At 57.3% G+C, this 22253-nt stretch overlaps 7 protein-coding genes across 7 annotated transcripts; 3 read left to right on the top strand and 4 right to left on the bottom strand.

The window, feature by feature from the left end:
* Positions 1-628: 628 nt before the first annotated feature.
* On the bottom strand, positions 629-5649 carry HRG_02894 (myosin head (motor domain) domain-containing protein; the record flags this gene model as incomplete). The annotated part of the gene is made up of 5 exons (XM_044861365.1): positions 629-792; positions 853-4991; positions 5047-5236; positions 5299-5431; positions 5515-5649. 5 exons carry the CDS (start codon positions 5647-5649, stop codon positions 629-631), a joined length of 4761 nt encoding a protein of 1586 aa, XP_044722391.1.
* A 1301-nt stretch (positions 5650-6950) lies between these two features.
* On the bottom strand, positions 6951-8885 carry HRG_02893 (d-isomer specific 2-hydroxyacid dehydrogenase, NAD binding domain-containing protein; the record flags this gene model as incomplete). The annotated part of the gene is made up of 8 exons (XM_044861364.1): positions 6951-6979; positions 7038-7119; positions 7179-7237; positions 7302-7344; positions 7413-7522; positions 7609-8088; positions 8229-8536; positions 8593-8885. 8 exons carry the CDS (start codon positions 8883-8885, stop codon positions 6951-6953), a joined length of 1404 nt encoding a protein of 467 aa, XP_044722390.1.
* A 1135-nt stretch (positions 8886-10020) lies between these two features.
* On the bottom strand, positions 10021-11561 carry HRG_02892 (nucleosome assembly protein (NAP) domain-containing protein; the record flags this gene model as incomplete). Its single annotated transcript, XM_044861363.1, has 5 exons — positions 10021-10071; positions 10133-10461; positions 10515-11237; positions 11305-11384; positions 11518-11561. The coding sequence occupies 5 exons, from the start codon at positions 11559-11561 to the stop codon at positions 10021-10023; spliced, it is 1227 nt and encodes a 408-aa protein (XP_044722389.1).
* Positions 11562-13092: 1531 nt separating this feature from the next.
* Positions 13093-17731, top strand: HRG_02891 (p5-type ATPase cation transporter domain-containing protein; the record flags this gene model as incomplete). Its single annotated transcript, XM_044861362.1, has 13 exons — positions 13093-13239; positions 13329-13453; positions 13511-14282; positions 14355-14688; positions 14748-15401; positions 15507-15622; positions 15685-15838; positions 15890-16222; positions 16285-16367; positions 16425-16559; positions 16601-16842; positions 16894-17363; positions 17442-17731. The coding sequence occupies 13 exons, from the start codon at positions 13093-13095 to the stop codon at positions 17729-17731; spliced, it is 3855 nt and encodes a 1284-aa protein (XP_044722388.1).
* A 524-nt stretch (positions 17732-18255) lies between these two features.
* HRG_02890 (mycolic acid cyclopropane synthetase domain-containing protein) lies at positions 18256-19687 on the top strand (the record flags this gene model as incomplete). Its single annotated transcript, XM_044861361.1, has 5 exons — positions 18256-18265; positions 18354-18714; positions 18875-19079; positions 19166-19420; positions 19487-19687. 5 exons carry the CDS (start codon positions 18256-18258, stop codon positions 19685-19687), a joined length of 1032 nt encoding a protein of 343 aa, XP_044722387.1.
* Positions 19688-19814: 127 nt separating this feature from the next.
* Positions 19815-20345, bottom strand: HRG_02889 (uncharacterized protein; the record flags this gene model as incomplete). Its single annotated transcript, XM_044861360.1, has 3 exons — positions 19815-19855; positions 19920-19944; positions 20025-20345. The coding sequence occupies 3 exons, from the start codon at positions 20343-20345 to the stop codon at positions 19815-19817; spliced, it is 387 nt and encodes a 128-aa protein (XP_044722386.1).
* A 761-nt stretch (positions 20346-21106) lies between these two features.
* HRG_02888 (ubiquitin-conjugating enzyme domain-containing protein) lies at positions 21107-22197 on the top strand (the record flags this gene model as incomplete). The annotated part of the gene is made up of 4 exons (XM_044861359.1): positions 21107-21173; positions 21251-21548; positions 21633-21957; positions 22021-22197. 4 exons carry the CDS (start codon positions 21107-21109, stop codon positions 22195-22197), a joined length of 867 nt encoding a protein of 288 aa, XP_044722385.1.
* Between the last annotated feature and the right edge of the window lie 56 nt (positions 22198-22253).

The following is a 22253-nucleotide window of genomic DNA, read 5'->3' as shown; positions in this document are numbered from 1 at the left end:
TTTAAAATTTGAAGAGAGTCCGACGTTTCTTTTCACCCACGGCTCATCCAGCGAGGCGGCGGCAAGCTTTTGGTCCTTGTTTGCCATGCGTCTACCGAGGCGCCCACTCGCTTTGCTGCGTCACGCTACATAGCTAATGAATGATCTGCCGGTGGGTACTGGGAGGTACCTACCTTATGTATGTACCTACGCGGATGCATTCACACGCTACCACAAACGTCCTCGACCGCCAACTTCTCAGTCGAAGGTGTATAATCGTGCCGACACAAAGGTATGAATCGGCTGCGTGACACACATGGCTGGCAGTACCCATCGAATGCTTGCTTGCATTGGAAGTGCAACCTTGCAGACAAAGAGCCTCACTCCAATACATGTTTGCTGCTGTCCTCCCCCGTCCGTCGTCACGGCCCTCTACCCCCTCTCCCCCCAGTAAAAAATAGATATGGCTCCGTGGCACATGTCATGGCAATCGTTGCCAAGATCCGCCCGCGTCTTGACGCCCGCTACAGCGAAAAACATGAAAAGAAGAAGTGGGAAAATGACGAGGGGAAGCCTCAGCCGCGGACTCACTTATCTGAGTAGACGGTGCAGCCCGGCATTGGCCCTCAGACGGCGCGCCTGCCCGCCCTCACAGCTCCGCTGCTGCCCCTTCGGCATTCGTCTCGTCCGCCTCGGCCAAGGTTTCTTGCCCGTCAAAGCCCTCGCCATCCGCATATTCAAGCTTCTCTTGCTGCGCAATGGCCTGCGCCGAAACAATCTCCGCCAACCGCTTCAAGCGCGGCGTTTGCAGCCCTAAAGTTGTCCATTGTTAGCCACTTGCGTCTTGCCCGTGATGCCGTTAGGTCCACCTACATGAAGGTGTGTACGTCTCGAGCGCCGTGATGGACCGCGGCTCGGCAATCTCGTACGGCCCGCTGTCATCCATGTCGACTGCCTGGAGGAGCAGCACGTCGCTCTTCTCCGTAACCCGCGAGGCTACTGCCTTCATAATCTCGCCATTGATTGGCTGCTCGTAGTCAGCCACCAGGTACTGGTTCAGCAGCTTCTGGATCTGGTTCGGCGAGAGCATCCAGCAAATGTCCTGAATGATCTCAATGTCATTCAACGTTGCCTTCTTGAGCTGCAGCAGCTTCGTCGCCTGCATCAGATGCTCCAGCTGAAGGGTACCTTCGGGCATGTCATGGCTCTTGCACCATTCCTCGATGCGCGTGATGTTGTAGTTGATCTGCAGACCTCGCTTCCACGACAAAAAGTTGCGTCGCATCAGCAAGTCGTTGAAAGCCGTCACGCCCACAAGCCGCAGGAGTTCAGTCACAGTCTGCGTGATAATCGAGTCCTCGAGGTAGAATGCCTTCATCGCCCGGAAGACGCTGTTGAGGAGGCTGAGCAGGTTGTCCATGCTGTAGGCTGGCGCCGAGTTCGACTGCAGCAACTTGCCCAAGAACCGGTTGCTCTCATTGGTGATGAAGCCCGGCAGCGACTGCGACTCGATGATGGCTGGGATGATCATCTTGTGTAGCTTCTTCTTGAGCACCTTCATCCAGGTGTGGTAAATGTTGAACTCGAGGCTCTCGAGGTCATGTTTGACAATTTCCAGTAGCCGGTCGTACTCGTAGTTGTCCGTCTTTTGCGTCTCGTACCAGTCCTCGGCCAGGAAGACAAAGGACAGCATCTCGTGCACATTGGATAACCAGAACGCGCCGGGGTTGATTGCCTCGTCACCGTCGTGCTGCATTACCTCCTGCTGGATCGACTGCATCACGTTGGCCAGGAAGCGCTCCGATTCCTTCACGAAGCCGTTGTTCCACATCTCAGAGGTTACTAGGTTAATTAGGTACGACGGGAACAGGACTTCCTTGTCTGAAGGAGGGGGTGTCGTGTTTGGCGACGGGATCTTGAGATTGCGGATCAGGCCCATCGTCACCTCCTCGTTGAGACCATCCTCGTCGGCGAGAAGACCCTCGAGCTCCATCTCGATGTTATCGACCCCGGGGATAAATGTCGTGCCCGACAGATTCTGCCGATGAGCCGTGCTGGTCACAGCCATGGAGACGGGCCGTGGGTTGTATGCTGCGCTGAAGCGATCGAGGTCCCGTGGCTCCGCTCCGGCGCTCCTGCGCTTGGGTTTCTTTGACGACACCAGGTTGATCAAGCCAGTGGCCACTGCAGGCGTAGACGCCCCATTGGTAAGCTCCCCGTTAATTGGCGCGCTTCGCTTCGCCACCTCCAAGGCGTCCCGGAGAGCTTCGAGCTCCTGTCGAAGACTGAGATTATCCTTTTCGCGGTCACTGTTGGTCTGCTTCGTCGTCTCCAGCTCGTGGTTGCTCAGCCGGAGGGACTCGCGGAGTTCCCTTTCTTCCTCCTGCATCCGCTTGATGTTGGCCGTCGACTCGTCAAAGGCCGCCTGGAGCTTCTTCATCTCATCCTCCATGGCTTGCAGCTTGGCCACCGCAATGCCCGCCTGGTTGGCTTCTGTCTGCAGTTCCTTGGTTCGCGCCTCGAGCGCATTGTGGCGGTTCTTCCACGACTTGATTTGGCCCTCATAGTTCTCCACCTGCGACGCAAGGTTTTTGTTCTTCTCCTTCATCGAGCCGAGGGATTGAGTGAGCTCGACCACCTTGTTCTCGAGCTTGTATGATATTTGTTTCAAGTCACGGGCCTCTTCACGCATCCCCTTGTACTCTTGCCGAGCACTCTTACCGCGCCACAAGCTCTGGACCAGGGTGACCTTCCGGCGATATTGCCTCCAGGACCGCAACTGTCGCCGAGATCGCCACGCTCTCTGAATGACGAGCGCGGCGTTGCCCACCCGGGTCTCCATGATCTGCTTTCGACGCAGATAACCTTTGGCGGCCGACTCAAACAAGACCATCTTTTGCCTGATGGCAAGGAAGTTCTTGCGCTGCTTCTGGCCGCGCCAGACCCGCTGAATAGTGGTGGCGGCTTTGATGGTGCGCAAGCCCTGGGCCCGCTTCCTTGCCATATAAGCTCTGACAACGGACTGGGTGCGGACGACGGACTCGCGAGCGGCCAGGTAACGGCGTCGGTAGAACTTGGCCCTCAGGTTCTTCTGGATGAGAATCGCGCAGCCGTTGAGGCGACTTGTGCGGAGGTTCTCCAAGAACGCAAGCATGCCAGCTCGGAAGAAGATCTTGGTCAGGCCGAGCTGGTATTTGTCAAGGCCCTTGCCCGTGCTCGTGCCCAGTGCCTTTGTCAGAATGGCGTTGGCCATTTGGCGAATCTCAGAAGTCCACTGGCCCGAATGGACGAGCATGTAGTATCGAAGCGCAAATTCCTCATAGGTCCATCGTGTTGGGTACCCGGCGCAGCTGATGCGAACGGTCTCCAGAACACCGCAGGCGCGCAGTTGGCTGAGAACCATGGGGCCCTCGAACCGCCAGGCCTCCTTGGCCTCGTTGGGCTTGATGCATCGGATATAGTGGACATCCGTGTTGTTGATTGTGTTCATGAGCTCAATCAGCGACGATCGAAAGATGCCGCCGAGCGTGGGCTTCCTGTTGACGGCCACGCCAATCTTCCTCCCGCCAGCGGGCTTTACAGCGTTCGACGAGGCCGAGGCGACATCCTTTTCTCTCACAGCCGACGCTGCTTCGAGGACTTGCTTGAGGAAAGAGTTGGTCGTGGCCCGCAGGATTGCCATGTGCTCGTCGGGAACGGTGTCTCTGTTCTTTTCGATGAAGCCCTCGGACTCGTACGTGACGTCGATGGCATAGTGACAGACGGTGAAGGCCGATTTCCCAAACCTGGGCTTCTTGAAAAACTTGTGCTGCTTGTCGGAGCCAAAGTTGCCGTGCAGCTTCGTTACGAACTGTTCGTCCGAGCCCATGGGAAGCCGGGACTCTTCGTCGAGCAGAGACAGGATGCCCATCTTGCCTTCAATGAGATCAATGCACGGCTGATTGTCCGAAAAGTCGATAAACGTCCAGTCGATCTGCTCCTTCAAGTACTCTTCTTGCTCGAGCTTAAAAACGTGTTGGTTGAACTCTTGCTGCAGCTTCTCGTTGGCGTAGTTGATGCAGAACTGCTCGAAGGAGTTTTTGGCGAAATGCTCGAAGCCGTAGATATCCAAGACGCCGATAAACGACGAGACACGGTTCAAGACATCCTCGGTTGCCAGACTGTGGTTGATGACGTCGACTAGCCAGTCGAACAAGCTCGAATATATGAACTTGGCCACCGAGTCGCGCACGACAACAGCCTGAGCCTGGCTCAGGTTCGACGTAATCTTTTCGCCCCGAGTGACTAGTTGTTTCTTAACAATCCACTTTGCGAACTCGGCTGCGTCCACGCCGAGAATGCTGCAGGCCCGCTCGAGCGATGGCTCGGTCGGGGCAAGCACGCTATCGTTGCGCGAGGCAGTGATCTTGACGTTGCCCAGATGCAGCAGGCCGGCCAGGATCTTGAAGATGTCAGCCTGCTTGGCCCCTGATACACCAATTGTCTGGAGAGACTTTTTGGTCGACTCGAACTCGGCCTTGTCGTCCACACCGTCAATGGTAGGGCAGTCTCCCTGGTTCAAGTACTCAAATTGCTCAACGCGTAGGATATCGAGCTCTTGCCGCTGCTCGTCAGAGGCGCCGGCCACGAGCTGGTAGAAGATGTGGTAGTTGCGTTCCTTGAGCGGTTGGAATACGAGGCGTGACCGCTCCAGCAGATATGTGCGAATCTTGGCACCGATGATGTTGGTCTTCTTGTCAAACATGATTTCGATGTACTTGCCGAATCTGGACGAGTTATCATTGCGCGTGGTCTTGGCGTTGCCGAACGCCTCCATGATGGGGTTGGTGGCCAGGATTTGCTCCTCAGTCTCGCTCATGGCCTCGGGACCTCGCTTGATGCGGGCTCCAAGGTTGTCCGGGGATTCTCTGGTGGCGAAATACCGCATAATGTACTTGGCACTGACGGTCTTGCCAGCTCCGGACTCTCCGGACACAACAATGGTCTGGTTCTTGCTGTCTCGAATCATGTCCCTAACATCTTGATCAGCACCACAACCAGGCAAACATTGGGCGCAAGTCAACGCACATGAAAGCTTCTTCAGCAATGGCAAACAGGTGCGGAGCCTGCGTGGCCCTCTGCTTTCCCGCGTAGACCTGTACCATGCCCGGAACGTAGAGGGAGTCGACTCGAGCGAATGGATTCGTGGCGATGAGGACGATGCCGCTGTAGGTGTAGATTTCTTTCTGTAGATAGCGCAACCGGATGGCCTGTAGAACTGCACGTAAAGTCACAAGTCAGTCCCATTCCCCGCGTCAAGCAGGTTCTGTGGCGGCTTACCTGCAGGCTCGTTGAGATGGGACAGATTCGTAAGATCATCGCTGGCTTCTAGCATGGTGGGATTCATCAATGGCGGCAAGGAAGCATCGGACCCAGACTGCAGCGCCTCGGCAGGCACCTCGATTGTCTTGCTCTGTACAGAGAGCCGGCACAAGGCCCAAGAATCAGCGGCCGGTCTGGTTTCGAGCTAGAGCACGGAGCGGAGAAATAACATACGTCGCCATTTTCGAGCTTGAAGACGAGTTTGACCTTGGTGCCTTCGACTGTTTTGTTGACGAGCTCCGAGGCTATCCAGCCCAAGGCAGGGTCGGGCTGCCACGCTCTCGTCCCGACATCGTAGGTCGATGCCATGAGGGGGAAGCTGCCGGGACAGGAAACGAAATGGTATCGAGGTGTGCAAGAGGAGGCTCAGGGGGAGAACTAGGATGAACTCCGACGAGAGGCATTCATTGACGGATCGTGGGTCAAGAGGTATCGATCCGCGGAGTCGGTGTCGGCGGCGGATGGGACGACACGTCAGGGGGGATGATGGAAGGCTTCCGAGAAGAAGGGAGTTGAGGAAGCCAACGAAAGAAGGGGGGAGGAGGCGGAGGAGGAGGAGGAGGAGGAGGAGGAGGAGGAGGAGGAACAAGACGAAGATTATGGGAGACCAAGTCGTCGTCGTCGCCGTCGTCGTCGGCTCAACTGGAAAAAATGATGGGGGGGGGGGGAAATTGAGGTCGACGATGAAGAGGTCAAGTGCTGTGTCGGCGGCGGCGGCGGCCAGCAAGGGGCTGCAGCAGCTGGAGCACTGATGTTGATGATGCCAGCACGCGTTTTTACGGGCCGAGGAGGCTGGCTGACTTGTACCCAGGTACAGAGACCTGGACTGGCACGCACATGGGCAGCCGAAACAGAGTATCTATACAGACGTTGGGTGGGATCAATGCTGCTGGCCGATGCGCGCTGCATGTCCGTGCCTCTCCCGGCAGCCGTAGCCAGGAGGCAGGCAATACGTACCTGCATGGTAAGACGCCGGCCCGGACAGGGTACCTGCGAGGTACTCCCGACTACCTACCTACTGGCAGCTCCGTCTTACGCGACGGTGAATTGCAAGCCGTCTCGTCCTTCCTCGTACGACGGCATCTTCTCAAGCCCATCTACATAGCTCTCTGCGCAGACGCCGTCACCAGTCGAGCAAAAGAAATGCCTCCTTCGTACGTCGTGGTACGAGACGCGCAAGCCCGAGCGTTGTCTCTGAGGGGAAAACAAAACAAAGAGCTCCATGATCAATAATAAACGCATTCAACAATGCGCCTACATCCAATTTCGGCGCCCCGTCAAGCACCTCCTCCGGAATCCGTACCACCGGCCGCTGCTTCCTTTCCGACATGTTCCTGGTTCCTCATGGCCAGCGTTGATACCTACCGTGAAAACGCCTGCCCATCTATCCCTCATCTTGGCCGGCAAAGCCCAAGGCCCAGCGGCGCTCGACGTTCCTGTAGCCTTGTCCGCCTCGCAAGACCCCAAGATCCCTTTCTTCGAATTCTTTCTTGTTGAAGCAGCACCTCCGTCCCTCGACAGTCCCCCGACGCGACGTTGAGTGCGGACGGTCGGTTGACTTTCCTCTGCACATCTCGCAACCTCCTGGCTCCGGAGCATTGGCTTGTCTCCTAGTAGAGCATGCGAGTCATGATGCATGCTACGTTTATGCTAGCATCAGCGTAGTACTTGGGTCGTATCCGGTCGCGTAAACTTACAGCTAAGAGCATTTAAGCTTTCTGAGATGTCCTTGATCTGTCCGTACCGCACATTGCTCACATCGGCCATCAAGTAAGCCACCTGCCCAAGTCTCGGTTAGTGCATGCGGTTCACGATAATAGTTCCTGGTGATTGCCCACATCGCCTCTGCTGTCGCTGATCTGCTTGTCGACGTTGTGATCCCCGAGGATCTCATTAACTACGTTGACATTAGCATGTTGGGTCAAAGCATGCAACGGGGTTGCCAACCGGGCCTTCAATACCTTTGCGCAGGACACCAGGGACGTTGCGGTGGATGTAGATGACCTGTGGTCCATCCGAGTCAGCCAGGCCTTGTTGTATCTACTGTTCCGGGGCATCGGTTGAGCACGAACCCGTGCATGTTCGGGCTCGTCCAGCGTTAGGGAGCGGAGTTGAGCCTCGGGCATGTTGACGCTTCCCACCGTGATGCCCTGGTTGATGTATCGCACCAGTGCGTCGGCCACTGCGAGCCGTGTCAGTCGGTGCTGAGAGACGACGCCAGGAACTGGAGAGGGCATGCAGTCATGGCAACAAGGCAGTCCTCCTCACCTTCGGTGCCAATGGCGCGCTGAGCCTCTTCGGTGCTTCCACCAATGTGAGGAGTGAGGATGATGTTGCTCAGGTTGCGAAGATCCTCGGCCCACGAGTTCAAGTTGTTGCTAAAATAATCGCCATTGGCTGCGGGCTCATGAGGGTACACGTCGAGAGCAGCGCCGGCAATCTTGCCGCACCGCATGGCATTGATCAGGGCCGCAATGTCCACGACGCTTCCGCGGCTGGCGTTGATGAGATAGGATCCGTTCTTCATGTGATTGAGCTGCGCAGCGGAAATCATGTTTCTCGTCTCCGGAAGGTCTGGCACATGCAGCGTCACGAAGTCGGCCTCTTCGAGAAGAGACTCCAGGGTCGGGACCTGGCGCGAGGTTCCCAGAGCCATGAGGGTGACGACGTCATAGTATATAACGTTCATGCCCATGGCCTCGGCAAGAACCGAGAGTTGCGAGCCAATGTGTCCATAACCGACAATACCTGCCAGCCAGCCACAGTTAACACGATCCGGTTCCGACAAAGGCAGGGAGGCGAGCCATTCGCGCAATCGACCACGTGAAGTCGTGCGACAAGGCTCGACAGAATGGGCTGCAGCTGAGGCGGAAGCAAAAGACACTCACCCAGCGTCTTGCCTCGCACCTCCCAGCACTTTGCGCTGACCTTGTTCCAGGTGCCGCGGTGCATCTCGGAGGAGCGGTCGCCCAGTTGGCGAGCAAGGGTGATGATTTCGGCTATGACAAGCTCGGCAACGCTGCGGGAGTTGGCAAATGGGGAGTTGAAGACGGCGATGCCGTGGCTGGCGGCATAGTCGAGGTCGACCTGATTGGTGCCGATGCAGAAGCAGCCGACGACGAGCAGGTTCTTGGCCTCGCGAAGGACGCGCTCGGTCAGCTTTGTCTTGGAGCGGATGCCAATGACGTGGACGTCGCTGTGCAAGCCAGGGTCAGGATCGCCACGAGGCCGAGATTTACAGTGTTGACTCACCGAATCTTATCAATGAGCTGGTCCTCGGGTAGCGACGTCTTGAGGGCCTCGACTTGGTAGCCCTGCTCCTTGAGGGTGTTCTGGCCCGTCTGGTTGACGTTTTCGAGCAGCAGGATCTTGATGTCCTGGGTGTTGAAGGGCTTCAGCTGCTTGGGCGCAACGCGCTGGGCCAGACCACCGCCCCAGCTCGACAGAGGGGACTGCATCGTGGCCGCTGGTGACGTCGACAGCGTGTGCGAATCGGCCCCCTGCGCCGCGAGCGGGTTTCCCTGGATATCTCGGGCGGGAGTCATTGTTTCCAGGATTCAAGTCGTCGAGAGCTAAAGGTGTAGGTAGACAGGAGAAGGTTGGAAGAGCGACGGTTTTTCCCGGGCGCTGAGTGCACTCATTGCCTTTCGGCGGTCCTCGGCGAGGTACCCTGATGAAGAATGCGCGACTTTGGAGGGTCCGGGACCACTTTTAATGCTGTACGCCCGGCCAAAAATGCTGCGCAGAGGGGCAGAAGCCACAGGAGGAGTCATGGCAGCGGTACTATTACTCGCGAACGAGCCATAAGCGCCCCGCAGATGGTTGCCGTTGATGCAGGTGACGCTCGAAATCTACGGATGCATGTACTACGATACCACCCACGGGCGAAACCTCACGTACAGTACATACAAAACGGACATGTTTTCGAGCATGCCCATCCGGCCATCCGGCCAGCGTCTCAAATGCTGGCTGGGACAAAGTCCCTTGACCCACCACGCTGGAGCCTCTTTGGAAGAAATGCCGGGTCAAGCCATTCATCCCTCATCGGCCGCCATCGGCCGCCGTTGAGCTGCCGCAATTCAAACGCCGATCTCGGGTGGGCCTCTAATTAGAGTCATACTGCACTAGTGGTTGGGGTTGGACGGTCGAGTCTGACCGTTTCGGTCTTCTCCCTAATTAACTGAACTTATTACTTCTTACGCTGGGAGGAGACGGCATGTCATGCACGCGCCGTGAATGCTTGAGAACCGCCTGTCGCCGCTGACGCCCAGAAACGGGCCAAGGCCTGACTTGAGCAGCCAATATCAAACCTTTACTTTTCGGCTTCGGCCCCTCGATGCAGCACCGCCTTGACCGTTATCGAGGGAAATAGGTACACCCGCTTACGCCCTCATTGCGCGTCTATGAAATGGATCCAGACTTCTCACGCTACCGTCTCACCACAACAATTCGCTCCTCCTTGCGGCCAGAGCTTTCGCACTACTTCTCGCAGCACTACAGCTGCCAACCTTGGTAGGCCACGGCTGCGCCGCCTTTCCGTCACCTTTGGCCATTCCCTCGTCCTTCTAGCTACTTATATCGAGGCCCAAAAAAGGAAGAAAAAAGAACCAGCGACCAACGACCGACGACCATCCCAAAGGCATAGATTAGTCATGCCTGGACGCCTCCAACTTTCAGCCCTCAGCTCTGCTTGCACTCAGCGGCCTCCTGCTTGGGCTTGCCGGAATCATCCTGCTTGTCGCGTTAGTCCGGCACGGCAAAGGCACGGTCGTGCGCGCATTGTGTTACTCACGTCTTCATCAGACTCCTCCTCCTCGTCGTGGTCCTCACTCAAGTCGTCCTCGTCGTCCTCATCATCCTCGAAGTCGCCGGGCTCGAGGTCGTCATCGTCAACCTCCTCATAGGCGAGAGCCTCTCCAGTGAACCAGTCAATGGCACGGGGGATCAGCTTCTCCTTGATATCTTCGCCGAGCTGATAGTCGAGTTCTAGGCGTTCCTCAATGTCCGAGATTGCGTCGTCTTCGTCGCCGTCCTCGTCAGTGGGCGGTTTCGGTGGTGAGAAGAAGTTGAAGAAGGACTCGGTAGGAACTGTCTTTTTGACAATTCGAGTCTGCTTGGTGGCTGTTGGAGCGTCAGCAACGGGCGGTAAAACGGGTCCTGTTGCAGCTGCTCACACTTATTTCTCTGCTTCTTCGCCTCGACACGGACCGTGAGGTCCTTGCCAGGGTGCCAGTCAATCTTATCGCCTTCGGCATGGTCGTAGATGAAGTCGCCCCCGTAGCCGCTCTCGTTCTGATAAAAGTAAGTCTTGGTGATGGTTTTGTTGGTGAAGTACTCATTCTCGCGGAATTCGAAGATGAGACGGAAGCCGGGCTTGTCGAGATACTCCATGCGCACGTCCGTCAGGTGCTTCAGGGCGGCCTCGTCACGGTCCGTGATCATTTCGGCGAGGGTGACCTGGTTCTTCATGGCAGACAGCCAAAACTCGGGAATGCCAGACACGTTCTCGGGCATGTCGGCGTTTTTGGGTGCGCTTTCGGCAGAATCTCCTTCGCCCTGGGGCTGCTGGCTGTCGCTGTCCTCGCCGGCCTTGACTTGTTCCTCAGTTGGCTCAACATTGCCGTTGACGATGTTGGCACGCTTCTGGTACAGAGGGGTGAACTTGGCAAAGTACTTCTTCTCGAGCTGGAGGACCTCTTCTTGGAACTCGGCCTCGAGCTTGGAGTGTTCCTTTTGCATCGCTCTCAGACCAGACACTCTGCGGCGAACAGGGGTGGGCAGAGACTCGATGTAACCAGAAGACCGTCCGATGAGGGAGCCGAGCCGGCCCTGGATCATCTGTACAAGCTTCGGGTTCTGGGCAAAGATGGAGGCGGCAGCGGCGCGGTCCATGTCCTCTAAGGGGGAGAAGAAGAAACGAACGTCAGTCGGCGTAGGGGCTAGTTGATGCGACGGCCATCTTACCTTCCTTGATGCTGGCCACACCGGGCTGCTGGGCGTGGGAAGAGATGGGCGCATTGCTGGCCGGTGTGTTTTGCGGCGTGCTAGAGCCGAGGTTGGGCGATTAGCATCCATGCAAGAGAGAGGGTGTATGCGATGGGGGAAAAGAGTCTCGCTGGCAGGCAGTGGGTGCAAAATACGGAGGAGGGAGACGGGAGGGCGCTGGGGCAAACTCACGGGGCCGTCAGGTCGGGGCGCTTGTTTCGGATAGGTTCGGCCATGTTGCCTACTCAGCGGATGCAAGAGGATTGCACAAGCAAGCGGATGAGGGTGGGCGGGAGAGGGAGGAGATGAAGGAGAGAGGAAGATGGGAGAGAGGAGTGATGGGCGTTGCTGATTTTGGCGTTTGGCTAAATTTCGGTGGGGGAGGGGGCGATAAGTCAGTGATGAGTGGATGGCGGGCGTGCGCGGGTGCCCACCATCAACGACCTCGATGCTGCCTGGAGACCCACCAGGCCTTGGGTAGGTACTGTAGTAGTACTAAGTAGGTAGGTAGGTAGGTAGATACCTCAGCTTAATAGCGGGACAGAGGGGGGGAGCAGGGGAAAGGGAAAAAAAAATCTGCGGGCGACTCCCCGGTTGTTGGGCCACCCCATTTGGCCGCTCCCAGCAAAGAGCTGCGCGCTGGAGCCAGTCCTGCAACCTTACCCGTCTGGGGCGCGCATGCCTTTCTCTTGCCCCCGCAGTCGGATGCGCCCCGTACAGTGTCAGTCCGGAGTCTGAACCGACTTGTGCACTGTATTGCAAAACGGCGCGGCTTCTGCATGTATGCGGAAGGGGTATCCGTACTGACGGGGCACGTTTCCGAGCTGGTCGCAACGTCTTCATGGCAGCAAGGAAAGTGCCGACGGATGGTATCAGCCTTGCGCATCTCGTGCACAGTACAGTATTTAACGTACATAGTTGCCCCTGTCGTATTCGTCATTGGGCCAGGAGAGCATCAAATGAGTCCTGGCAGGCCCTCTGGAGATTAGCTGCTCTCGGCAACCAAGTCGACTCTCCAGACTAAGCCCCATTCCCCGGAGAGCACCTTTCACTGCTGATAGTTACTCACCTGCATGTTCTGGCGGCTACTTTTCAAAGTAGACGCAAGCGGCTCGGAGTACGGACGTAGAGGCATCTGCAAAGACTCATCCCGGCGCCTGCGACAGTGCCAACGGCGGCTTCCTGCCACCCGAGCATTTGCCGCTGAGTAAGGCATCTGCTTCATCAAGCCCGGCTAACGTTACCTGTCCACTTGCCTAAGTTGTACTGTAAGTCTTAATATCTGAATATGCCTGGATTAAGAAACAAGAATTGAACCCCGACAGATGAGATAAAATCACACAAACTTGTACATGCTTGAGTTGAATGTTTTGGAAATTCTCTTCACCGTGGAAAGAGGCTGCTGGTAGTTATGCTTAGCTAAGAAGCACATCCACTTCTCCCTCCAATTTACCAACATCAGCGGGGACGGATTACCTCGGAGCCTCGTCTGCCAACTTAAGCTCGACGAATGCTTATTATTGCATCTTCAATACTGCGCGCTCTGCAATGCATAGAACCGCGAGTCCCCCAACAATACTCCGTTTCTTTCCTGGCCACCCGGTCGACGACCTAGCCAACCCTGCAATTGTCTCTCCGTCCCTCTCTATCCCAACGCTGTGGCGCGACGCGTCTTGTGTCACGCGCTCTTCACCGACTTCCTCTGCGCGCAGCGAGTCGATCGCGGTCCCGGATGCCTTGCGAAGCTTCGGTTGGTGAGCCTGGGCCATGGACGACACCGAGAGCCCTGCGACGGGCCACGGTCGCAGCAGCCTCTCGAGGGCCAGCTCCAATCCTCATCCGTCACTCTATCGGTTGAACTCGAATCAGAGTAGCTCCAGCGTCTTCGAAGACGTGGAGATGGCCCATGAAGAGGTCAGCATGAGTGCCTTTTCGCGCAATGGAGCGAACCCCTTCCCTTCCGGGACCGCAGCTGACGTGTCGGGATGGTGTCTTACGTGCAGCAATACTCTGGCCCTGTAGCGGAGAGTCTCCCCTCCAGCGTCTCGGCATTTTCTCATCGCAGAGCCCGTGCCGCCTCGACAACAAGCTTCACTTACTACGAGGAAGACCCAGAGGCCTTCTCCCCGTCCCCCGAGCAGCCGAATACGTATTTTAGAACGAGCACCAGCGACGGCTACTGCAGACGCAGTTTCAGCGAAGTCGGTGACAGTGGAGACTTCGACTTCTCTGCGTTTGACGACGAGGACCAGGCCGAGGACGGATACCGCGTCACTCATGATGACTACCTGCTTCGCCGCTGTTCCTCTGCGCAGTCGCACATCTCGGCTCGTGCAGGTCTGTTACGTCGCGATAGCACTGCGACGGCTGCGAGCTCGCGTCACCAGGCCGGCCGTAACAGCCAGAAGGTGTACATGACCAACGAGGACCTGACCATTGCAATCGCCGGGTTCCGCACTGGCCTCGTCGGATACACGGCTTACATCCTCCTGTGCATTCTCTCGTGTGGTGTGGCCTTTCTCCTATTTCGATGGCTCCCGCGCTGGTATGTCGGCGTTGTCGGCCAACCTTGGCCTTTGAAGGACTGCGACTGGGTTGTCATTGAAAACCAATGGGGCGAACTGGCCGTAGTATCCGTCAAGTCGCAGCTGTACGGTCGGCCAGTCTCCACTGTCTTTGGACTACCCGAGAAGATGTTCTCGTATGGGTTAGACGACGAAAACGATCCATTGATGGACAACTTGCGCATGCTTGATTATCGTTATGTGCGTCTTTGTTTCCATCCACTCAAAGACAAGTTTGTCCTGTCAACTGGTTGGAAGGATCCCGAGTGGACAGATGTACGCCTGGTTCGCTGTGGCCTTGACAGCGACGAAAAGGCCATTAGGGAGGTTGTTTTTGGAAGTAACCTTATTGACATTGAAGCAAGGTCGTCGGGCCAGATACTAGTTGACGAGGTGAGTTCCCCGCGGGTTCTAAGCATCGGTCCGCAGCTGTCCGGTTCGTTCTGACGGGGAGACCTTTCGCAGGCTCTACATCCGTTTAATATCTTCCAGATCGCCAGCTTGATACTCTGGTCGATGGACTCGTACTATTACTATGCTGCCTGTATCTTCATCATTTCGGTCGGGAGCATCGCCACGACGCTGATTGAAACGCGAGCGACAATGAAGCGGCTACGCGAAATCTCACGGTTCGAATGCGACGTTCGGGTTTTGAGGAACGGATTCTGGAAATACATTTTGTCTAGCGACCTGGTTCCGGGCGACGTCTACGAACTAAGCGACCCGAATCTGAATCAGTTTCCTAGCGACAGCCTGCTTCTTAGTGGAGACTGCATCGTCAACGAGAGCATGTTGACTGGTAAGCCAACTCAATGTCCGTGCCGGCAGTCAAGACGCATCTTGTACTCACAACAGCAGGTGAATCTGTGCCGGTTTCCAAGATTCCCGCAACCGACGAGACACTACGAAGCATGGACCTTGGCGCTCCCTCGGTGTCTCCCGAGACCTCCCGACACTTCTTGTTCTGCGGCACCAAAATCATTCGCACGAGGCGCCCACAAGAGGATCAGGGCGAAGACGCCGCTGCCCTGGCCCTGGTGGTCCGGACCGGGTTCAACACCACCAAAGGCGCTCTTGTTCGATCCATGCTCTTCCCGAAACCGTCCGGGTTTAGTTTTTACCGCGACTCGTTTAGATACATCAGTGTCATGGCCGCGGTCGCATTTCTGGGCTTCATTGCCTCTTTCATCAATTTCATCAGGCTGGGCCTTGAGTGGCATCTGATCGTTATCCGGGCTCTGGACCTCATCACGATTGTTGTCCCGCCCGCGCTGCCTGCTACGTTGACTATTGGCACCAATTTCGCCATTGGACGCTTGAAGAAGAAACAGATATTCTGCATCAGTCCGCAGAGGGTGAATGTCGGTGGCAAGTTGGACATTATGTGCTTCGACAAGACAGGCACGCTGACCGAGGACGGCCTGGATGTGCTCGGCATCCGCGTTGCCACGACTGACACCAACAGGTTCAGCGATCTAATTTCAAAACCGCCTCTGTTGGAGAACAGAAGCGGTACGCGAGCCGCTCGCCTGAGCCCCCTACAGGCAGCGCTCTACACGATGTCTACATGCCACTCTCTGCGTGCGGTGGACGGAGAGTTGGTTGGGGATCCGCTAGACGTCAAAATGTTCAACTTCACCAAGTGGTCCTTTGACGAGGGCAAGCAAAGGACGACGGAAGGAGAGGATGAGGCGCAAGGCAGCCTTGCGCCCTCGATTGCACGCCCCCCCGATGTACAACACCCTGCCCATGCCCGTTTTCCAGCTGCCCTGGGATGCTGACCAGCTCGCTTCAGGGGTCCCGAGAGCTGGGTATTCTCAAAGCCTTCGAGTTTGTCTCTCAGCTGCGGCGGGCAAGCGTGATTGTCCGGCAATTTGGGCAAAAGAGTGGCGACATCTTCGTCAAGGGGGCACCTGAGGCTATGCGGGAAATATGTCGCGAAGAGAGTTGTGAGTAGCATCCTCCACAGCCCAGCTCTTCGAGAGGTCTAACCTGGCCAGTTCCGAGTGACTACGAAGAGCTTCTGTCCCACTACACCCATAAAGGATATCGGGTCATCGGCTGTGCAACCAAGTATCTGCCGAAACTCAGTTGGGTCAAAGCACAGAAGATGACCCGGTCCGCAGTTGAGAGCGAGCTTGACTTCATAGGCTTTATCATTTTCGAAAATAAGCTGAAGCCTACGACGGCGGCGGTGCTGAAGGAGCTGCAGGATTCCTGCATTAATACCGTGATGGTGACCGGAGACAACATCCTCACAGCCGTCAGCGTTGCGCGAGAATGTGGGCTCCTCGATCGCAACGCACACTGCTTTGTGCCCCGATTCGCCCGAGGTAATTCGACTGGGCTACCAAGAAACCTTTGTCTGTTTACTCGAGTTGGCTGACCAAGAAAGGTAATGCCCGTGACCCCCTGGCCGAGCTACAGTGGGAAAGCATCGACAACAGCATGTACAGTCTCGACGGGTCGACTTTGTTGGTAAGACTCCTTGGGAGATGATTGTTTATCAGCGTTGGTCGTCTAACGCGTGGCCAGCCTCTTCCGGCCCCTCCAGAGGGTGATGCCTCTCTTCCATACGACATTTCCAACCTACGAAACTACTCGCTGGCAGTCAGCGGGGAAGCATTTCGGTGGATTGTGGATTACGCGCTGCCAGGAGTTCTCCGGACAGTATGTGATCCCCGTACGCATGACTTGAGCTTGACTAACAGCGTGGCAAGATGCTCGTCCAGGGGAAAGTTTTCGCAAGAATGTCACCGGACGAGAAACATGAGCTGGTGGAGAAGCTCCAGAGCATAGACTACTGTTGCGGCTTTTGTGGTGATGGGGCCAACGACTGTGGCGCCCTGAAGGCTGCAGACGTTGGCATCTCACTCTCAGAGGCAGAAGCTTCCGTGGCGGCACCGTTCACGTCTCGCGTGTTTGACATACGCTGCGTCTTGGAGGTGATCAGGTGGGTCACGCCCAATCCCGGCTGAAAGGCTGCGAGCTCACATTCATGCAGGGAAGGACGAGCTTCGTTGGTGACGAGCTTCAGCTGCTTCAAGTACATGAGCCTGTATTCGGCCATTCAGTTCACGTCTGTCAGCTTCCTCTACGCGAATGCATCGAATCTGGGGGACTTTCAGTTTCTCTTCATCGACCTGCTCCTAATCCTGCCCATTGCCGTCTTCATGGGATGGGCAGGGCCGGCGCCGACGCTTTGTCGGAAACGGCCGACGGCGGACCTGGTATCGCGCAAAGTCTTGACGCCATTGCTGGGACTCATGTGCATATGCATCTTAGTCCAAGGTGTGGCGTACGTGACAGTCCGAGAGCAACCGTGGTACAAGCCGCCGAAGATGAGACACGGCGGATCCAACATTAGGAATTCGGAGAACACGGCGCTGTTCCTGGCGTCATGCTTTGAGTACATCTTTTCAGGAGTGCTGCTCAATGCTGGACCTCCGTTCAGGCAGCGCGCGGCCCAAAATTGTAAGTGATGCTGCTATTCCCGGCCCATGGCTGCCCGCTGTGCGTCAAGGGTGAGGGACGAGGGCTGACCGGAAACAGGGCCTTTCACGGCGACAATCATGCTGGTGCTGGCGTTGACGGTGTACATGGTGGTGGCTCCGGCGTACTGGCTCAGCAAGGTCATGGATCTGACGCACATAAGTTGGGGATACAGGATGTTCCTGATGGGGCTGGGCCTCATGTACTTGCTCATGGCATGGACATTTGAGAAGCACTTTGCAATGCCGATGGCCAGGTGGTTGGGCGTCGCGAAGCAGCGCTTGACGGGAAGGGCCAAGCGACGCAAGGAATACAAGACGATCCGGGAGGAGATATGGAAAGCTCGGTGATGACGAGGGTGCGGGCCTCCGACTTGTTTGAACCTAGAGTAATTACCGGAGATGCTGCTCATATCATACTTGGTCACCGGAACGTGTGGCATATCTACCTACCCGAAGGCTGAGCGGAGAGGCCGAGCGGAGAGGCCGAGGCGTGGTGCCGCGATGATGATGGGGGGCGGCGACGCATTGCACCAGGATCAGCTACCGTATTCAAGACGCCGCGCGAAGCACAGAGGCAGCACTTCTGAGGGCCGGTGCTGGTTTTCGTGCAGTAGCCTTGCCGTCGACGAAAGCGGCCCACCGAAACGATGAACAGGGATGTTGAGGGGCCACCGGGGCTTAGGCCGCCCTTGTACCTCAATGGCCTCGATGACCTCGATGACCTCGATGACCTCATCATCCCTTGCACACGCCCAGAACACGAATAATCAACAAAGCAACTCCTTCAACTCTCAGCCTGGACCAATTGCCCGATCAATTCACTCTCATTCTTCATGCCCGCAGGCCGGTCAGACGTCTTGAACAGGCAAACCATGAACTACGGTGTGTATCTTTGCGCAAGCCGACGAGGCAAAGAGGCAGTAGACTGACCGGCGCTGCCTCGGTCAATGTCGAGCTCGAGCGTAAACAGACTGGATCCTCGACGGCGGCTACCTCCCTCAAGCCGTCATCCGTGTCGGCATCCGGAGACAGCTCCGTGATCGGCTGTCGTCCATCGAGGCCTCGGGGCTGAGCGAGGCGGTCGAGGCCAAGATGGCGTATCTAGAGCGCCTTCGCAAGCAGCCCATTGCCATCAAGACCAACACGGCCAACAAGCAGCACTACGAGGTGGGGACCGGCGTCCTGACGGCCTGCCTCGGTCCGCGCATGAAGTACTCCAGCTGTCTGTATCCCACGGGTAACGAGACGCTGGCCCAAGCCGAGGAGGCCATGCTACAGTCTTACCTGGACAAGGCGGAGTTGAATGATGGCATGAGCATCCTCGACCTCGGGTGAGTCTGCTCCGGTCGACCCAGTGCGTTTAAATAACGAAGGTACAAGGCCATGTGAAGCATCGTGGAAGCGCCTCACCAAGGGCATCTGGCGCCCAGTCGATTTGGAGCACTCGGCGCTTATACTTGACCAACACTTACAAATTCGTGGATGATGTAGATGCGGCTGGGGCTCCGGGGCTTTGTTCTTCGCCGAGAAGCTGCCAAACGCGCGAGTCACGGCCTTTTCCAACTCGCGAACGCAGAAGGCGCACATCGACGCCGAGTCCCGCCGCCGGGGCCTGAGCAACGTGGCCGTCATCACGGGCAACGTCGTCGACTACGAGTTTGAGCACGAGAGCTTCGACCGCGTCGTGTCCATCGAGGCAAGTCTACTGCCTCCCGACCCCGCAACGAGCTTGGACGAGGTTGCTGACTGCTGCGGGCGAGGGTGCACGGATGGGTCGGCCAGCTTTTCGAGCACATGAAAAACTATGAGCTGCTTATGGCCAAAATCTCGCGGGCTCTCAAGCCTGGCGGGAAGCTATTCGTGCACATGTTTGCCCACAAGACGACGCCATACGACTACGAGGAGGGCTGGATGACAACGCACTTCTTCACTGGCGGCACCATGCCGTCGGCCGACCTGCTGCTCTACTTCCAGCGCCATCTCACGGTCCAGAGGCAGTGGTGGGTCAACGGGACGCACTACTCCCGAACATGCGAGGTATGAAATGGGTTGGCTTCTGCTGCAAAGCGGCATCTGGCGCTAACACGACGACAATCCCACCAGCAATGGCTATCGTCCATGATTGCAAACAAGAAGCAGATGTGGCCTCACCTGGTGGAGACGTATGGAGGGGAGAGCGAGGCAATGACGTGGTATAACCGGTGGCAGGTCTTCTACATGGCGTGCTCTGAGCTGTTTGCCTATGACGGCGGGGACACTTGGGGCGTGGCGCAAGGCCTGTTTGAAAAGCACAGCGATTCGTGAGCATGGCAGCGGTCGTATTTAGTAAGTAGTACACCAGCCTTAGAACCACCTCGGCAGGGATAGATACAAAAGGCGGCCGACTGGGCACCGGTGAGCCACGCATGACCGCTCGCCTCCCCCTCGCGCTTCAATGGTCCCAGGGATGCTTCCAGCCTAGTAAGACAGGGCCTGAAGAGTGTCAGTAAATCGGAGCCGGGCTTATATCAATCGGGGAGGGCGGAGGAAGCCGTACCGTCCCTCTTGGCCCTGTACATCAGCTGTTTGGAGCTGCGGTCAGCGTCATCCTCACTTTGTCGGGGAAAACCCATGGCCGTTGCGCTGGGTAGGGGGAGCTCACCCAGAACCACATGCCGGCACCTAGAGCCGTGGCGGTCAATCGATAGATGGGAGCCACATGGGGCACGGGGGGCTTCGGGGGACCCATTGCAGGGATGATTCTGGGCTCGTCGGCCGCGGTGTGGGCGATGGTTCGGGCTCCCGTCCGCTCGGGTCGGCCGATGTCAGACGACTCCTGGATGCATTGTGTGTCAGCCTTCTGAAACTGTGGTGCGAGGATCTCCTCTGCATCATCATTCTCGTCTTCAGTTGGCTTCGGCCTGCTCTCCAAGAAGTGGGCAGGTTGCCTCGGCGGTAGCCGGTGGATGGAGGAGGTGAGCATGGCGGTGGTGTTGCGAGGGAGGCGACGTCGGACGCAGGGCTTCTCTGGGGATCGGACAAACCTGGTGTAGTAGGAAAGAGTCGTTCCCAAGCGTCGGTTGGAGTCCCAAAGATCAACAAGTGTGCGTGGACGTGGGTATGACCGGGAGATGGAGAGCATCTGCTGGTGTGCAAGCAGGTTGCCTGCCGGCGGCTGATTTGCGATGACTAATCACGATAATTCCAGGAGATCGCCACCGTCGCAGGTGTACAGAGTACGGAGTATCATGTACTGTGTACCTCGGCATCGGGGCTTGTTGGCGCGACCGAGCGGTAGGGTGAAGGTAATTAACTAGTTAGTTACCAGGTGTCTTCTACGTACTCCGTGCTATATACCTAGGTAAATATGTACCTAGGTACTATCCGTAGGCGCCGCAATGACACGCATCGGCGTCGCAACTCAACCTCGCCCGCAAGTCCATGGCCACGACACATCCCGACGGGCGCTCCTACATACATTATTCCCAAATTCAACCCTACTGCCACCAGGTAAACCCGCCGCTCCACCCGGCGTCTCCTGGCCCTTTCAGCAGGCTCCCACGTGCTAGGATTCACATCCCGAGGCATGCATCTGCCGACGAGACACGCCTAAGGTACTGCAGCACCGCCGCACCGCCATCCCCCATCTCTCGAGATGCCTCATGCTGACGGGCACAGACACGGGAGCCAAGCTACCGACTTTCCATCCGCCGTTCCTCGCCGTTCCTCGCCGCAACAGCAGCCATGGCGGCCGCCGCGACCAACACGACGCCCCATATCAGCTCCAAGTCGCCCACCATCCGCCGCATACGTACGTCTCGTTCGCAACATGAAACTCTCTTTCCCTTTCCCTTGTCCCCTGGATCTAACTCGCCAGACCGACTACAGTCCGAGAAGCTGCCGAGATATCCAACTCGCCCTCTCCAGACTACGCGGCCGAGCCCCTTGAATCCGATCTGTTCGAATGGCACTTTACTCTCCGCGGCCCTCCCAACTCCGTCTACAGCCAAGGCCTTTATCATGGCCGCATCCTGCTTCCGCCAACGTATCCCCTAAGACCCCCAAGCTTCCGCTTCACCACGCCCAACGGCCGCTTCGAGGCCAATCGCGAAATATGCCTGAGCATCAGCGGTCACCATGAAGAGACGTGGCAGCCCGCCTGGGGCATCCGCACCGCAATCGTCGCGTACGTCCACTCCCCGTCCCTTGCTCGCCCCCCTGATATCGTGGAAATTTTGCCAATAACTCGCTTTCCTTACCTGACGCACAGGCTTCGGAGCTTCATGGAGACCGACGCCCGCGGCCAGCTCGGCGGTGTCGACACAACCGACATGATCCGCCGCCGCCTCGCCCAAGAATCCGGCCCCTTCCGATGTCAAACATGCGCTCGCTCCAACGCCCAAATCATTGCTGATGCCGAGGAGCGCGCTCGACAGAGTTCTGCCGCTGCCGAGGATGTGCAGATCCCTCAAGAGCTGAGCATGGGCTGGAGAGACGAGATGGAGGCGAGCAAAAAGGCCAAGTCGGGACCCGGCGCTCAACCAGAGTCCAGCAACACCGCCCCTTCCCGACTCAGCGACAGCGACGATGCTTCGGTGAGCGCAGAGCTCGCCGAGGGTTTCGTCAGGACCGGCTTGAGGCCTCCTGCCACCGGCCAGCCGCTGCCGGCGCCTCTTCCCCCTTCACAGCCAACCGTGCGGCATCCTCAGCGCCAGCGACAGGCCGCCCGCCCAGCGCATCCCAATAATGGCGTTCCCCTCTGGATCGACAGAGCCATCGTTGCCTTGGCCGTCGTCCTGGCTGCCATGCTCCTCAGAGTCTTCTTGAGGATGTGAATGGGCTGCCTAGCCCACGCACTTCCCTACGACGCCCGCAATATACGGGAACCACA

Source organism: Hirsutella rhossiliensis (genome assembly GCF_020360975.1).
Source record: "Hirsutella rhossiliensis strain HR02 chromosome Unknown scaffold00003, whole genome shotgun sequence".
Classification (NCBI taxonomy): Eukaryota; Fungi; Ascomycota; class Sordariomycetes; order Hypocreales; family Ophiocordycipitaceae; genus Hirsutella; species Hirsutella rhossiliensis.
Note: the sequence above shows the minus strand (reverse complement) of the source record. Positions and strands in the feature narration are given on the sequence as shown.